Source organism: Myxocyprinus asiaticus, chromosome 6, assembly GCF_019703515.2.
Source record: "Myxocyprinus asiaticus isolate MX2 ecotype Aquarium Trade chromosome 6, UBuf_Myxa_2, whole genome shotgun sequence".
NCBI lineage: Eukaryota > Metazoa > Chordata > Actinopteri > Cypriniformes > Catostomidae > Myxocyprinus > Myxocyprinus asiaticus.
The window spans coordinates 27,574,350-27,592,665 of NC_059349.1; the positions used below are offsets into that span (position 1 = coordinate 27,574,350).

General features: G+C 37.9%; 1 protein-coding gene across 8 annotated transcripts in view; it reads left to right on the plus strand.

Annotated features, from left to right (window-relative positions):
• Positions 1-18,316, plus strand: part of LOC127442281 (TRAF2 and NCK-interacting protein kinase-like) — a 215,890-nt gene that overhangs the window by 93,135 nt on the left and 104,439 nt on the right. For all 8 annotated transcript variants that reach the window (XM_051700171.1, XM_051700175.1, XM_051700173.1 and 5 more), the window contains one exon: positions 963-1,088. In XM_051700171.1, coding sequence (XP_051556131.1) covers positions 963-1,088 — 126 coding nt within the window. The remainder of the gene's footprint in view (positions 1-962; positions 1,089-18,316) is intronic.

The following is an 18,316-nucleotide window of genomic DNA, read 5'->3' on the forward strand; positions in this document are numbered from 1 at the left end:
TTTTTGCACTGGTTTGGTTCTAATTGGGCAAAAGACCTAGGACTAGGTGTTTTTTTTTTTTTTTTTTTTTTTTTTCAAACAATCCAAAATAGTGGGAAAACGAAGGGGCGGAGCGAAAATTTGACAAGGGTCAAAACTCTTCGGCATGATGCAAGGAATCACAAGAAAAAAATTTGTTTCAAGCCCTTATGGCCCAAGATTTATGGGCCAAAACGTAAAACTTTTTGTTTTGATCACTATAGCGCCACCGTCAGGCCGATCGGGACGAGACTTTGCGTCTGAGTAGCGACAGGGAGTACTACATTCCCACCAAGCTTTGGGCTTGAACCCCTAATAAAAGCAAATCTGAGCAAAAACAATAGGGTTTCAGCCCTTAGGGCTTGAACCCCTAAAAAAGAAGAAAATCAGTACAATTACAATATGGTTCCAGCAGCTTTGCTGCTTGGCCCCCTAATAATAAAAATTCTAACAAAACAATAGGGTTTCTAGCCCTTCAGGCTTAAACTCCTAATAAAAAGAATACTAACAGAAACAATAGGTACCTACTCAACTTCGGTGCTTGGCCCCTAATAATAATAATAATAATCCTTAGAAGAACAATAGGGTCTCCGCACTTTCAGTGCTTGGGCCCTAATAAATTCAGAAGCACCATAAAAGTAGTACATACGACTTGTGCGCTACATTCCAAGTCTTCTGTAGCCAAATTATAGCATTGTGTGAGAAACAAACCAAAATTTAAGTCATTATTCACAGAATTGACTTTCATTTAATGTTATATAAAATAAAAATGGCACAGGATATTCTCTAAAAAAATTATCATCTGTGCTCTTTGGAAGAAAGAAAGTCTCAAGAGTGAGTAAATGATGACAATTTTCATTTTTGGGTGAACTACTCCTTTAATGTGTTTAGAATATGTATGATACCACACATCTCCTGATCTTGTGCTGCATGTGTCCTCACAGGAGGAAGAGGAGGAGATCAAGGCTGAGATCAACATGCTGAAGAAGTACTCCCACCACAGGAACATCGCCACCTACTATGGTGCCTTCATTAAAAAGAACCCTCCCGGTGTGGACGACCAGCTGTGGGTGAGTACCGTGCCCCACTGTGTGCCTGTGGAAATGGAAATAGAGTGTAGCTATCTGTGTTCCACACACACTGCCCTGTGTACAAGTTGTCGTTTAGTAGCCCATAACGAAGTGTATGAAAATGGGCCTTGAATGAGCATTGCTGAGCATCAGTCAAAGCGCTGTTTTCTTGACTACTGAATTGTTGTCATGGAGAGTAAATGGAGCTCTGGGAAAGGTTGAGGGCTTTGTAACGGCTGTGAAGTCTGTCTCTTTATTCACATTTCAATACTAGAAAGGATAATGTTTCTTTTTAGTTACTTGGAGTACTTTTTATGTTACTCTTTAGCTCGATCATCACAGTGTTTCCACTGAGTTGTGTGTTAGTGGCTTTATTTACATTGAAATTACATTGATTTTGCTAGGTTTACACCTCTCATCAACACTGAAACGACGTTTTGTTTTCCAGAAAACTGGTACTTTAGAAATCGCTCTCTTTTACAGCATTTTTTGGAAAATGATGAAGTTAGGAAACTGAAGTTAGGAAAATGGAAACGGATTAGTGTGGCTTAGAAATGGTAGAAACTTATATCGGTATGTGTCAGATTATCATTCTTACAATTCTGCTAAAGTCAAGTTATATGTTGCAGATCTCTTTGTATACATTTTAAATTGAATGTATTTATTCATAGTTTTTTATGTGGTGAATGAATCATCATTCTGCGCACCACCCCTGACATGTGCCCCACACTTGGAAAACCGGCACATTAGAGTAATGGCTGAATTACATTACCCAACTTTAAAGGAATAGTTCACTCAAAAATGAAAATTCTGTTTACTCACCCTAATGTTGTTCCAAACTCAAAATATGACTTAAACAAAAATGTTTATTGTTCAGTATTCAAAACATGTACAGTACATCGCAGCAAAAGTACATACAGTACATACATTCACTTCGTCAGCCATTCATTACAATAAATGTCCTTGTCTTTTCTTATGTCTTTTCTTTCCTCTGCTTAACACAAATGGGGATATTTTAAAGAGTGTTGCTATCACTGATTTCCATAAAATTGCTGTTTATAGACTCGCTATAAAAATTGAAAAAGCACCCAAAAGTGTTATAAACCACACAAGCACATGAGGGTGAATAATACAGAATTTTCATCTTAGGGTGAACTGTTCCTTTAACACCAGTTTTAGCTCTGTTTTGTTGTCAGGCCATGACTGTGCAAATGTTTTTTATTTGTATAGTGCTTTTCACAGCACACATCCTTTCAAAGCAGCTTTACAGAAAGCGGTTTGATAAAAAAAACGTGATTGTAGATTATGCCTTTAAAAAAAAGAAAAAGAAAAAGAATATATTATACATTTGTGCTCAAAAGTTTGCATACCCTTGGAGAACTGGTAATATATGTACCATTTTTAAAGAAAACATGAGTGAGCAGGCAAAACACATTTCTTTTATTTCTTATGGGATTCATGTTCAACTGTAGGTTATAACAGAATGGCACAATCATAAAACAAAACATGGCAACAAAGAAAAAAATGAAATGACCCCTGTTCAGAAGTCTGCATACCCCTAGTTCTTAATATTGTGTATTGCCCCCTTTAGCATCAATGACCGCATACATTCTTTTGTAATAGTTGTCTATGAGGCCCCAAATTCTTGCAGGTGGTATAGCTGCCCATTCGCCTTGGCAAAATGCCTCCAGGTCATGCAAAGTCTTTGGTCGTCTTGCATGAACCGCACGTTTGAGATCTCCCCAGAGTGGCTCGATGATATTAAGATCAGGAGACTGTGATGGCCACTCCAGAACCTTCACCTTTTTCTGCTGTAACCACTGGAGGGTCAACTTGGCCTTGTGCTTAGGGTCATTGTCGTGCTGAAAAGTCCTAGAGCGTCCCATGCGCAGCTTTCGTGCAGAAGAATGCAAATTGTCTGCCAGTATTTTCTGATAACATGCTGCATTCATCTTGCCATCAATTTTCATAAGATTCCCCCTGCCTTTAGAGCTCACACACCCCACCCCCAAAACATCAGTGAGCCACCACCATGCGTCAGAGTGGGAATTGTAATTGATTCTTATCACTATAGGCCTCGTTGACCCCTCTCCAAACATAGCGCTTATGGTTGTGAACATAAAGCTCTATTTTGGTCTCATCACTCCAAATTACAGTGTGCCAGAAGCTGTGAGGCATGTCAAGGTGTTGTCAGGCATATTGTAACCAGGCTTTTTTGTGGCATTGGCGCAGTAAAGTCTTCTTTCTGGCAACTCGACCATGCAGCTCATTTTTGTTCAAGTATCGTCGTATTGTGCTCCTTGAAACAACCACATCGTCTTTTTCCAGAGCAGCCTGTATTTCTCCTGAGGTTACCTGTGGGTTTTTCTTTGTATCCCGAACAATTCTTCTTGCAGTTGTGGCTGAAATCTTTCTTGGTCTACCTGACCTTGGCTTGGTATCAAGAGATCCCCAAATTTTCCACTTCTTAATAAGTGATTGAACAGTACTGACTGGCATTTTCAAGGCTTTGGATATCTTTTTATATCCTTTTCCATCTTTATAAATTTCCATTACCTTGTTACGCTGGTCTTTTGACGGTTCTTTTCTGCTCCCCATGGCTCAGTATCTAGCCTGCTCAGTGAATCCACGTGAGAGCTAACAAACTCATTGACTATTTATACACAGACACTAATTGCAATTTAATAAGCCACAGGTGTGGGAAATTAACCTTTAATTGCCATTTAAACCTGTGTGTGTCACCTTGTGTGTCTGTAACAAGGCCAAACATTCAAGGGTATGTAAACTTTTGATCAGGGCCATTTGGGTGAATTCTGTTATCATTATGATTTAAAAAGGAGCCAAACAACTATGTGTTAATAAATGGCTTCATATGATCACTATCCTTAAATAAAAGACAGTTTTTTTGCATGATCAGTCATATTTTCAAAATCAATGCCAAAATTTCACCATTTCTGCCAGGGTATGCAAACTTTTGAGCACAACTGTTTACACCCTACTGGTCAAAAGTTTTGAAACGCTTGACTGAAATGTTTCTCATGATCTTAAATATCTTTTGATCTGAAGGCTTATGTTTAAATGTTTGAAATTAGTTTTGTAGACAAAAATATAATTGTGCCACCATATTAATTTATTTCATTATAAAACTAACATTTAATAATAATAATAAAAAAAAGGTTTTGAAATTGATGACTTGGACCAAATAATAAAGAAAAACAGCTAATAAGTGCCCAACATAGATGGGAACTCCTTCAATACTGTTTAAAAAGCATCCCAGGGTGATACCTCAAGAAGTTGGTTGAGAAAATGTCAAGAGTACATGTCTGCAAATTCTAGGCAAAGGGTGAAGATGTTAAAATATAACACAGCTTTGATTTATTTTGGATTTTGTTTAGTCACAACATAATTCCCATAGTTCCATTTATGTTATTCCATAGTTTGATGACTTTACTATTCTAAAATGTGAAAAAAAAAAAAAAAAAAAATTATAATAAAGAATAAGTGTTTCAAAATGTTTGACCGGTAGTGTATATATATAATGTGTGTGTGTGTGTGTGTGTGTGTGTGTGTGTATGTTCAGTTGAAGTCAGAAGTTTACATACACCTTAGCCAAATACATTTAAACTCAGTTTTTCACAATTCCTAACATTTAATCGTAGAAAACATTCTCTGTCTTCGGTCAGTTAGGATCACTACTTTATTTTAAGAATGTGAAATGTCAGAATAATAGCAGAGAGAATGATTTATTTCAGCTTTTATTTCTTTCATCACATTCCCAGTGGGTCAGAAGTTTACTTACAATTTGTTAGTATTTGGTAGCATTGCCTGTAAGTTGTTTAACTTTTAACATTTTGGGTAGCCTTCCACAAGCTTCTCACAATAAGTTGCTGGAATTTTGGCCCATTCCTCCAGACAGAACTGGTGTATCTGAGTCAGGTTTTTAGGCCTCCTTGCTTGCACACGCGTTTTCAGGATTGAGGTCAAGGCTTTGTGATTACCATTCCAATACCTTGACTTTGTTGTCCATAAGCCATTTTGCCACAACTTTGGAGGTATGCTTGGGGTCATTGTCCATTTGGAAGATCCATTTGCGACCAAGCTTTAACTTCCTGGCTGATGTCTTGAGATGTTGCTTCAATATATCCACATAATTTTCCTTCCACATGATGCCATTTATTTTGTGAAGTGTACCAGTCCCTCGCAGCAAAGCACCCCCACAACATGATGCTGCCACCCCCATGCTTCACGATTGGGATGGTGTTCTTCAGCTTGCAAGCCTCACCCTTTTTCCTCCAAACATAACAATGGTCATTATGGCCAAGCAGTTACATTTTTGTTTCATTAGAGGACATTTCTCCAAAAAGTAAGATCTCTGTCCCCATGTGCACTTGCAAACTGTAGTCTGGCTTTTTTATGGTGGTTTTTGGAGCAGTGGCTTCTCCATTGCTGAGCAGCCTTTTAGGTTATGTCAACATAGGACTCATTTTACTGTGGAGATAGATAGTCTACCTGTTTCCTCCATCATCTTCACAAGGTCCTTTGCTGTTGTTCTGGGATTGATTTGCACTTTTCGCACCAAACTACGTTCATCTCTAGGAGACTGAATGCGTCTCCTTCCTGAGCGGTATGATGGCTGCATGGTCCCATGATGTTTATACTTGTGTACAATTGTTTGTACATATGAACGTTTTAGTATCTCGTGGGCAGAAGAAAATATTAATTTCCATGCTGAAGGAATTTAATAAAAAAAAAGAAGCATCAGATTTACACAAAGATGGCCTATGAAAAAATTCAGCTTGGAGCCATTAAGTCTATGGCCGCGACATCTGTTGAGTGTCAAACACTTGGAAACAATGAGAGCTCTGTGGACCACCAAGATCCTTTCCTCACACATGTTGTGAATCAGTAAATATCCCCACATCTACTGGTTGTCCATGACATGACCAGCTATCCACCCCTGCAAAATGTCTGCTTAAGGGCAGAGGTTAATGGCAATAAAAGACACAGAGCTAAAGCAAGTTTTCTTGTAAAGGCCTTCGTGTTTGCACGATTCTAATACTAGGACATCTCTTCTTAATCCAGGAACATTTCACACAAAGTCACAGTACTTTACTGAATTAATCCTATAAAATGTACAGATTGCATTTGGACCCAAAATGTACACAATACCTAGCCTTGCTAGATCATTCTGAAAATGACTTTATGACCTGTGATCACTTTTATAACTGTCAAATTAATGGTTATAGCCTGATGTACCTTTTAAAATGTGTATTGATTTGTAATCACTTATAACTGACAAATCGATGATTATAATCTTTAATCTTGTGTTATTCATGTCATTTTTGCTAAGAATGGTAACTATTCAGGATAAAACACCTCATGTTTACTATCGTTGAAATTCTTTCTGCATTTCAGGAATGTTTAATTTTTGATATATTCAGCTGTATCCAAGATATAAAAGTTCATGATTAAATGTACTATTTTGAGCGAGAATTGTCAGGAACCCTTTACACAAAGGATTGTAAATAAACTTTGAAAAGAACAGACAAAGTGACCATGTGACTCTGAAAAGTCACTTCTGATTGGCTCAGGACACCTTTGGGGTGCGGCCAATTTCAGCTCAAACCTTTCCTACAAGGAGAGTCTTGTCTCTTCTTCTGCTCTCTTCTCCACTCTTCACTTCCTCTGCAGCTCTGCATCCTCCATGCTCTTGCCCTTGTGGCTTGCATCCTTGCCTTGGCATCTCTCAATTTCCGTACCATGTAGAAGTCCACGAATGCCTTCTCTTCTCTGCTCTACGACACACACAGACATGCCTCATCATCCATCAATGCAACAGACAACAACTATCCATGATTTTAACAGAGTCCAAAACATTGACGGAATGACCAGAACTTTCTACAAAGAGCCCAAGAACCAAGCAATGCAAGGAAATGCAACGACACAAGTACATCTCCAGATTTTTGCTGAAAGTGCTGGTATATTTAAATACTTTGGGTAATCCGATTGCAAATCAATTTAAACTCAGAGAAATGGCTCTTAAGGCATTGTCTACAGACTCTGTAAATTTGATAATTTATTTCACATTCTGTCATTTTACTCACCAACCTGTTTCATGTTTGTATGTGTTAGGTTAGTTTTCATGTTTGTATGTGTTAGGTTAGTTTTCATGTTTAAATTAGCAATAAAGTCTTATTTGTATTCAAAGATAATTTGACTGTGGTATATTTTGATAAATAATCTCATCACTTGATTTTTCAAAGATCTGGCCCTGAAGCTATACCAAAAATATATGTGATATTATTTTCAGTAAGCCATGAGAATAATATTATAAATTAAAGCTAATTCCTTACAATAGAAATTGTGAAATTTATTCAGACAGATAATCTAATTATTTGTCCTTTGTTTCTTATAGTGGTTGTCGAATGTGGCTAATTCCATTTATAAATTTCCCTACATAATAATGGAGGTACGCGGATCATTAATCCGTACCGTGTACATCTACATTAACCAAAATTCCTACATATAATGATGTAGAATATGGACAGTTTAATTTAATTCCTAACACACATACTGTTCCTATGTAACAATGGTGGAGAATGCAGGAAAAAATCTAAATGAGTTATTTGTCATTTTATACACAGTCATTCTTTTCTTTGAATCCAGAAACAGAACAGAGAAACTAGTCTAAAGCTCTGCGTCTGTGACATATATATTATACACCAGTTTGTTGTCATGATAACAAAAAAGCAAGAGTATTACCTCCCCGCTATGAGTTAAAGGCTGAATGCCACCTTCAGCGCTCATGAAAAGAGCACAGAAATAGACTTCAACTCTCTGATGAAACAAACCCAGACACACTTTATGGAATAAAGTTCCAGTTAAAATAAAGACTCCATGAAAGGAGCTTAAAATTTCCCCCTGCCAGGATGAGAATTCTCCTTGCAGTTCGGTAAGGAAAAGAAATGAGTGATGTTCCTCAATTTCTTTATAAATGGCCTTATTTTATAGCTAGATTGATGACTTTGCGATGTTCCAGTGCATTCAGCTAGTCTATCTTAACTGTCTGTGGTGTAATCATTGAAGTAGATGTCCGTAATTTTGTGTCTGCTCGCTGAGTGAATTTGAAAATAACTTGTGTAATGTGCATCATTGTCTGAGTATAATTTTGATTGGGAGTGTAAATGTCTGATCACGCTAGAGATTTGCAGTAAATCTGAATGCCTTCAGTGGACAGACAGAAGTTTTGTAACCGACTAGTCGACTATTCTAAAGAGAAACCAACCTTCAGAAAACAGTAAAAAAAAAAAAAAAAAAAAAAAAAATTAATGCGACCCATTTAAAATACTTAATCTATTCCAAATCTGATGCTAAATTCCACTGAAAAGGGGCATTTATCTGCGACGTGCTTGCCTTGAATTATGATCATTGTACATTAAATATAGAACATGACACGCATTCACTGTATCAACATTAGCGAATATTTAACAGACATTTATTGAAAACAACTGAATGAATAGTGCAGGATCAATGGAACAACCATTAAAAGCCTGTTCTAAAGTAAAAGTTACTTAACATATTAAAACAGTCAGGAAATTGTTGAAAATAATTAACAGGTAGACTAAGCCAAATCTATGAGAGAGAAATAAATGCACTGAAAAGTTGCGTGTATTTCACGACGTGCAGTCGTGCATTAACCATTGATCTAATATGACAGCTGTTTGGTAAAGAACATTAACCAATAACAGTTACGATGTAAAAAAAAAAAAAGTAGCGATAGGATAGAAAAAAAATAGGCCTGTGATGTAGCCTACAATAAACCTAATGTATTCTAAACATGACTTGTACACAGAATAAAATGTAGTTTAACCCATTCAGCAGTCAGCACCTTGTTGAAAATAGCCTTCTTAATCAGCAGATTAAAAAATGGCATACCTAGCCTAAAACAGTCATTTTCTAGGCTACTTACTCAAAAGCATAATTTTTTGGATGAGCAAAATTAACCCGTCGACATGGTCTGGTGAAAGACGGGACTTGACTCACCTGAGGCGTCTATCCTGCGCTTGAAAAAGCCCGCTCAGTGGAAAAATAACGTACAAGCATGCACAGATTTAAAGAAGACTCAAATGTGTAAACATCAATAGGGACTTTCAAACGTTTGGAAAGCCGATTCCCAAACCACCGAAGTGATTTCATTACTACTTTGCTGAGTTTGCTTGTCTAGAGAGAGAACATTTTACTGCGCGCGTCGCGAGTGAGAGAGGGAAGAAGCATGCGCAGCCTGAGGTGAAATTAAACTCTGTATCTGCTCCAGAAATCCTCTTTTTTTTTTTTTTTTTTTTTTATTATTAATTCTATTTAAAATATGTAACATTAATATGACATTTAAGCGCAGACTCTGTAAAAAAAAAAAAAAAATATAAAGCCAAACGTAAATGTGTAAAAATTATGATCAGTTTAATGGGGAAATTATTAACCGACTAGTAATTCCAGTGTCGACTAGCAGCATCAGAACCGTTTGGTTGACTAGTCGACTAGTCTCGCACATCCCTAATTTTCACTGCCTCATGTTTTCATATTTTAAGCATATCATTGAATACATGGCATCACATCTCTGTCTACAGGCTAGATACATAAGCGGTGGGTGAATGAATTGCAGGGTAAAGGTACATCAAATAAAATTAAGTAAATAAATAAATAACATTTAAAATACAAATACATTTTTCCCATCTGAATCCATACATTAATTTCAAGATTTTCAAATTGCAGGTTCTGCCTACTGTACAATGTACACACTCCATACAAAACACTCCAGATGAATAAATTGTTGATTATTGTTATTTGCACCGACATTGGTATTCATATTGATAATTATACATCTCAAATTGATGCCTATCAATCCATCATTCTCTAATACGCGTGCGCATGACATCATCGTTTTCACAAATCTGCGTTTTTCTGTTTACACGGAGATGATAACGGCATCGTTTTCAAAAACGTACACTTTGAAATCCGTTTTCAGGCCCCAAAACGCCGTTGTCATGTAAACGAACAGCCAAAATGCATAAAAAGTTTTCCGTTTTTAGTTGAAAACATTGTCATGTAAACGGCCCCTAAATATAGATTAATCTTGCTCCGAACAAGTTGAAAATATAAGCGCCTATCCATAAAACAATTACGTGAGTTGTCTGTAACTTGCATTGCTTAAGAATGGCTCTTTAAAAGAACTAGAGTGTTAAATACCACGCTGCAAATGGTTAAGCATTTTACTTTATTTGTGCATTAAGATTCGCCTTGAATGCATTGAGATCACAAGCACCACGTTGAGTTAAAATGATCTGGACGTTACGGCTGTGATTTGTGCATTGGTGAATGCGCTGACGTTCATGTGAATCGACGAAACTATGTTTTCATTAGTGCTAAAGAAAGATCATAAATCACTGGTGTTGGTTGCTGTGATGACGAGAGTTCACAGGAAGTCCTTGGAGACTCTTCCGGGGCAACTCACCGCACATGCTCAATCTGCCGATGCCATATTGTCAACATAGCACAGCACATCTAAGCTAACAATTTAGCGGTCTTTCATTGAAAGCCTTTACTATTAAAAACAGCATAAAAGCTAGCGGTTAACATCCTGTGGCCTGTTATAATTAAATACAGCTTGTGTTTGAACAAACTTGAAGCAATTTAACCTTTTACCTTCTCAAACTTTTAACACACTTTTTCTCTCTCTCTTTCTTATGCATTTTATTTTTCTATTTTTCTCCCTCTCCATTGTCTCATAACACAAATTACTGTCTCTCAATGAGCAACTTAGTTGAAGATAATTTAAGCTGAGTTTGGAGAGTCGATTAAAATTGATATTTTCTTTAAGTTTTCTTTATTATTACCACTTTTATTCATTTCTTACAAAGCTGAACTACAAGATAATAGTAAGTCTAAAGCAGTGTAAGTTTACAGAAAACTTACGTCTGCCTCATTCTTATTACCTCCAACCCATCTGTTTCCAGCTTATATTTTTTTTATTACTTATTGGTTGTTCTATTTTATTTCACTTTTGTGTGTTGGGCACTGAGCTGATTTGTTTAGGTGGAGGGCCCCCACCCGAACATCAACACAATATCCAGGCAACACAGTATAAGACTACAGCAGCTTCCCCATTGTGGAATTTTAAATTGACAAAATCCCACCAAATTTTTCCTGTTACTCAATAACGATCAACGAGCACCATGCCTCAATCAGAATCCCTGATATTGCTATTAAGCATAACAGAACATTTATTGGTGGATTTTGTTCATTTTAGTCTTTATTTTCCATTTTATTTTCAATTCTCTTTCTCTCTCTGATTTTTCTCTCCTTACTGTTTACAGTCTAGAGACAAAGCCTGTTGAACCACAGATAATTCTGGGTAAAATATTTTTTTATCATCAATAAGAGTCATCTTGAAATGTTAAATCAGTAAACAAATTTTGTGTGTTCTCCCTAGTCTAACCTCACGCAACTACTTTCTTTGTGTTTATCAACACAGTCCAAATTCCAGCATCCAAACGCAGCAACGTAGTGCCAGGTAACTGTCACCACCCCCCGAGCATGCCTTTTGAGGCATCTGTGGTAAGCAGTTCACTGCATAAACAGGTGTATGGTGTCAATCCTGTCAGATTGAGAAAAAAAAACAGTTACTCACATTCACTGAAAACAACACTTAGCTGTTACTAACCTTCATTTGTGTCCCCGCACATTGAAGCCAACATCTAGCTGTAACACTACACCTAGGCCCTTAACCCCATGCAGATCTGTCAGCACTCTCCCTAGTCTTCCACTACAGGGTGCCAACATGTCGCTGAAGACTGACCCCATGGCCCACTGGAAAGACTTGAAGGCAATATTGAGTGACATGCTGGAAAAATTCACCAACTATTTGGCCCACAACCTTATAGACCAGATGAAACTGAAGGACAAGAACGCCACCCATCTGACACAGTAAGTAAACAACCTAAAGCTGCAGTCCACAAAGACCCAAAAGGTGCTAACCCATGCCATGTGCCGCATAGACCAGATAGAAGCTGAAGTCCAAGATCGACACAAGGTGTCCAAACAACCATTGAAAGTGTCAACGAGAGAAATCGAACGGCCCCTGGAAGCCCTGACAGTTGCCAAGCACAGAGAACAGCAGGCTAAAGCTGCCCATGAGGACCTAGAAAAGAAACTCCAGCACAAAAAAGCGCAACTGGAAAACGTCATGTTTGATTTGAAAGACATGAACTCTCGAAACAAGGCCTTGGAAGGCCATCTGGAAATGTCCTGAACTGAAGTTGAAACCCTGACCCAACAACTTGACCTCACCAAAGATGAGCTTGAACACCAGAAAACGGGGGAGCTTGAAACAGGCTGACACAGTTTACAACAGTCTCACATACAGCTAAAACAGTCCGACATAGTTCGAACTGTTCTTACAGCACACCTTTAACACACCCAACCACTATAGGGAAATATCAAACTGTTTTCCTCATAGATAATGCACCCAACATTACTTTAAGGTAATCAAAAACCTTAGCTACCCTACACTAAGTTCATACAAGGTCACACTAACCACACAACACTGGTTATGTTAACTTACACATTATGATAGGAAACATTCAACAGGCAAAATGCTAAAGCTAATCCAATTAGCCAGCAAGAAAGTCAATGGCACTGTATCAGGATTGACTCCTTATGCTTTTAGTTCATGAGCCACCATGAATTTATAGAGCATTCAGAAAGCCAAAAGCGAATAAGACATTTATCTGTGATATGCCATGATAATGTGGACAAAAAATAGTCCCAGCTAAATTGAAGGAACTTACCACGTTACGCTACACAATTGAACCATGCGGATCAATTTCCAAAAGAACGCAATCCTTCAAGTTTATGATTTGGCCTCCGGTACTTCCCGAGTGAAGAGTGTCAAACAAAACTCAATTCTTCTGGTTTTAAATGGGTACTCCTTCACCCTTGGTTCTGAATTGCGACAGAAACGAGGCGGAAGGAATTCACCTAACTGAACTGACTCTACTCGATTCAATTTCACAAATGATCACTCGTATTCATGATGCTTCACCCCAATCAAAAATCAAATTACTATTTACTAAAGATAATTAAAGATGACTCTAAAACATGAACAATCATAGAAGACTCCAAATAGCACCAAAACATCTCAAGATTCATCTGAACACCTACTGAATAATTAATTATTCTGCACCAGTGCTTTAGCTTTGAAGGAGGTGTTGTCTTGTTTTTTGTTTGTGTTTGTCTGCTGCTGCTTCCTATGCTCCAGCGATCGTCAATGCCCACATTTCGACCATTTCCGCTCGAAGGGGAGGATATGTATTATCTCATAGGCAGAAGAAAATATTAATTTCCATGCTGAAGGAACTTAATAAAAAAAAAAAGAACATCAGATTTACACAAATGTCCTATGAGAAAATTCAGCTTGGAGCCATTAAGTCTACGGCCGCGACATCTGTTGAGTGTCAAACTCTTGGAAACAATGAGAGCTTTGTGGACCACCAAGATCCTTTCCTCACACAATACCCTCACATCTAATGGTCATCCATGACATGACCAGCTAACCACCTTGGCAAAAAGACTGCTTCAGGGCAGAGGTTATGGTCAAAAAAAAGACACAGAGCTAAAGCAGGTTTCCTTTTAAAGACCCTCGTGTTTGCACGATTCTAATACTAGGATATCTCATCTTAATCCAGGAAAATTTCACAAAGTCACAGTACTTTGCTGAGTTAACCCTATAAAATGTACAGAATGCATTTGAACCCAAAATGTACACAATACCTTGCCTTACTAGATCATTCTGAAAATGACTTTCTGACCTGTGATCACTTTTATAACTGACAAATGAATGATTATAGCCTGATGTACCTTTTTAAAATGTGTAGTGATTTGTAATCACTTATAACTGACAAATCGATGATTATAATCTTTAATCTTGTTATTCATGTTATTTTTACTAAGAATGGTAACTATTCAGGATAAAACACCTCATGTTTACTATCGTTGAATTCTTTCTGCATTTCAGGAATGTTTAATTAATTTTTGATATTCAGTTGTATCCAAGATATAAAAGTTCATGATTAAACGTGCTGTTTTGAGCGAGGATTGTAAATCAACTTTGAAAAGGACGGACAAATTGACCATGTGATTCTGAAAAGTCACTTCTGATTGGCTCAGGACATCTTTGGGGTGCGGTCCATTTCAGCTCAAAACTTTCCTACAAGGAGAGTCTTGTCTCTTCTTCTGCTCTCTTCTCCGCTCTTCACTTCCTCTGCAGACCTGCATTCTCCGCACTCTTGCCCTTGTGGCTTGCAGCCTCGCCCCGGCATCTCAATTTCCGTACCATGTAGAAGTCCGAGGAAGCCCTTCTCTCCTCTGCACTACAACACACACAGACATGCCTCATCATCCATCAACGCAACAGACAACAACTATCCACGATCTTAACAGTCCAAAACATTATTAAAGCTAATTCCTTACAATAGAAATTGTGAGCGGATACAACGAGACATTGTATTACGATTTTAATGGTGGAGAATTTTATTCAGACAAATAATCTTATTATTTGTCCTTTATCTTTCTTATAATGGTTGTCGAACGTGGCTAATTCCATTATGAATTTTCCTACATAATGATATATACCGTGTACATCCACATTAACTGAAATTCCTACATATAATGATGTAGAATGTGGACAGTTTAGTCTAATTCCTAACACACATACTGTTCCAACAGTGTGGTGCCTTCATGCATTTGGAAATTGCTCCCAAGGATGAGCCAGACTTGTGGAGCTCCCAGAAATGTCTGGTGGAACAGTGGGGTAACATCTCGCAGCAAGAACTGGTAAATCTTGTGCAGTCCATGAGGAGGAGATGCACTGCAGTACTTAATGCAGCTGGTGGCCACACCAGATACTGACTGTTACTTTTGATTTTGACCAGCCCCCTTTGTTCAGGGACACATTATTCAATTTCTGTTTGTCACATGTCTGTGAAACTTGTTCAGTTTATAGTCTTAGTTGAATCTTTATGTTCATACAAATATTTAAAAATGTTAAGTTTGCTGAAAATAAAAGCAGTTGAAAGTGAGAGGATGTTTCTTTTTTTGCTGAGTTTATATATATATATATGTATGTGTAAGTATGTACACTACCAGTCAAAACTTTTGAAACACATGACTGAAATGTTTCTCATGATCTTAAAAATCTTTTGATCTGAAGGCATATGCTTAAATGTTTTAAATTAGTTTTGTAGACAAAAATAAAATTGTGCCACCATATTATTTTATTTCATTACAAAACTAAAATTTAATTTAGTTTTTGAAATTGATGACTTGGACCAAATAATAAAGAAAAGCAGCCAATAAGTGCACAACATAGATGGGAACTCCTTCAGTACTGTTTAAAAAGCATCCCAGGGTGATCTATACGTGTGTGTGTGTGTGTGTGTGTGTGTGTGCGCATGTATGTATGTATGTATGTATGTATGTATGTATGTTCGTATACTGCCCCCATTGAGCGAGTCAAAAGCGACTGTGGCAAAGAACTCAAAACTCCATAAGATGAAGATAATGGAGAAAAATAACCTTGGGGGAAACCAGTTCCCCTCTGGCTAAACAGCATGAATATAATGCCAATATTAGTTATCTGTGTGCAATACAAAAACTCAGTTTACTATTGATATGTTGGTAGCCAAATCTGCATAGTATTTGATGGCTACATACTCTGATTTCTTACCCTCAGTCCTGATAGATGAATCCATCTAGTCATAGTACAGTATATAAAATGTGAAGTAAATAAAGTACAGTAAATAAAATTTTTTTGTGTCACTGAATATTTAGTCACCATAGTAGTGAGGAAGTTTAGTGAGAGTCACCTGTGGAACTAGGCTGGAACTCTTCTTTCTCTTACTCTTCATCAGCGTGTCAGTCCTTCTTTCCAAATCTTCCTCTCCTACCAACTCTATCTCCTCACCTTCCACTTCACTTCTCTTACACAGCTGAAGGAAAGGACAGGCCAGATAGTGGCAGGATAATTTGTTTTGTTTATCGGTGTCTGCAGGGGCATGCAGATGGAGGTGCAGGAAGATAGACATCACAGGAAATGAAGTGCATTTGTGACACATCTCAGCGTAGAGTGACAGCTCTTGAATGGGGAGACCTTTCACATGAAGGGTGACATTCCCATTGCTGCAAGACCTGAGGGCCACAAACCTCTTCAGTATGCCTCCTGACCTGCCAATCACACAGCAAAAGACAGAGAAATTGAGAAAGAAGCTCTTGGAATGAGAGCCACATTCAATTTTGTCCTCCTTTAGGTTCTGTGAGCTTCAGTGCTGCTTTGGGATCAGCACTTTCTGTTTTACGATTACTCTCGTTGACTTGGCTTTAACACAGCAGTTAGCGCTGTGAACTCAAAATTAAGCTTGAAACCTGTAAATTCCTTCTCCCGTTTTTTGCTAGTGTACAGAGATTAGTTTGTAGCACAGTGCCTGTTCTATTCAGACTGATTAAGAGGGCATGATGGGATGATTGAAAGCCTGAAACAAGGCTGTTTAACTACTGTTGAAGGGATAGTACACCCTCAAGGCCCAGGTATACTTAGTTTTTGCACGTTCCGGATCGCCCTCGCCCATTCAACCGCGGTGCCTTTGAGTATACTTTAGTATACAATAGGAACACCTTCGACACAAGCACACTACTGCTTTGTGACACTCTTTTACTACTGTCAATGGCCAGCGCATGCGCAGACAATGCGCTCAGACGAGGACCACGTGCACGTGTCAAGAACCTAGGCAGCAGCTGTGCTGATGACGCAATTTGCGTGGACTGGTACAGTATGTAACATGGTGTCTAACTGTCTTAGAGAAACATACACATCACCCAGTTTTACTTTATGAACACCTCTCTGTCTAGCCGAAAATGCATTGGTGCTGAATTATGGCTAACAGTTGAGCGTGATAGTCTGTGAAAATGAGTCAGTGTCTTAAAATAGAGAAGCACCATAGCCCAAAACATGGTCTCATCAGCAAAGCTCAATGATCTTATTCTCCCATGTTTATGGCCTCCCAGACAGGAAGACAACAAGTTTCCTATGAATCATAAAAAAATGGGGAAGTCAAGCAGCACATGATTTTTAATTTTTTTTGTTATAGAATTTTTTGTTACAAATTGCATTTTACAATTTATACCACCCCACCCACCATATACAACCCTACCCACCCCCAGAAGAGCAATCCCCAATCAGAACAACAGGACTTACATACATGAATCTATCTATCTGTCTGTCTGTCTGTCTATCTACATGCAAAAATACATGCATAATTGAAATGATAAAAAAAAAGTATATATATACCTCCACTCAATCCACGTCTAAGGTTTGTAAATCATTAAAAAAATGTAATAAATTGTTGCCATTTTTCCAAGAAAGATTCGCCCCTACCTCTGATATTGTACTTAATTTTTTCAAGTAAAAAAAAAAAAAAGGCCAAGATAACAGTATTCTGCACCTAGCGAGAAGGGTTGCAAAAGCCACGGCGTCGGCCTGTCTACGGCTTAAAGGCTGAGACCGAGATGAAACACCAAAGACTGCAATCAAAGGGCAAACAACTAACTTGACCCCTAGGACGTCAGAAACTATCGTAAAGAAAGAATTCCAAAAGTTTTGCAACTTGGGACAAAATACAAACATATGGCTAAGGTTACATGGTGAAAGTTTACATTTATCACACACATCTGAAACATTGGGATATATTTTAGAAAGTTTTGTCTTCGAGAGATGAGCTCTGTAAATGGTTTTAAATTGTATAAAGCTAAGTCTAGCACACGAAGTGGTGGTACGTACATTGTCTAATACTCTACTCCAGTAGTCATCCTCAAACTCTAAGTCAAGTTCCTCTTCCCAAGCCCTGATAGTTTTAATGCTGAGAATTATGCTTTGACAAGATAACTGCATATACACTATATTGCCAAAAGTATTCGCTCACCCATCCAAATAATTGAATTCAGGTGTTCCAATCACTTCCATGGCCACAGGTGTATAAAATGAAGCACCTAGGCATGCAGACTGCTTCTACAAACATTTGTGAAAGAATGGGCCGCTCTCAGGAGCTCAGTGAATTCCAGCGTGGTACTGTGATAGGATGCAACCTGTGCAACAAGTCCAGTCGTGAAATTTCCTCGCTACT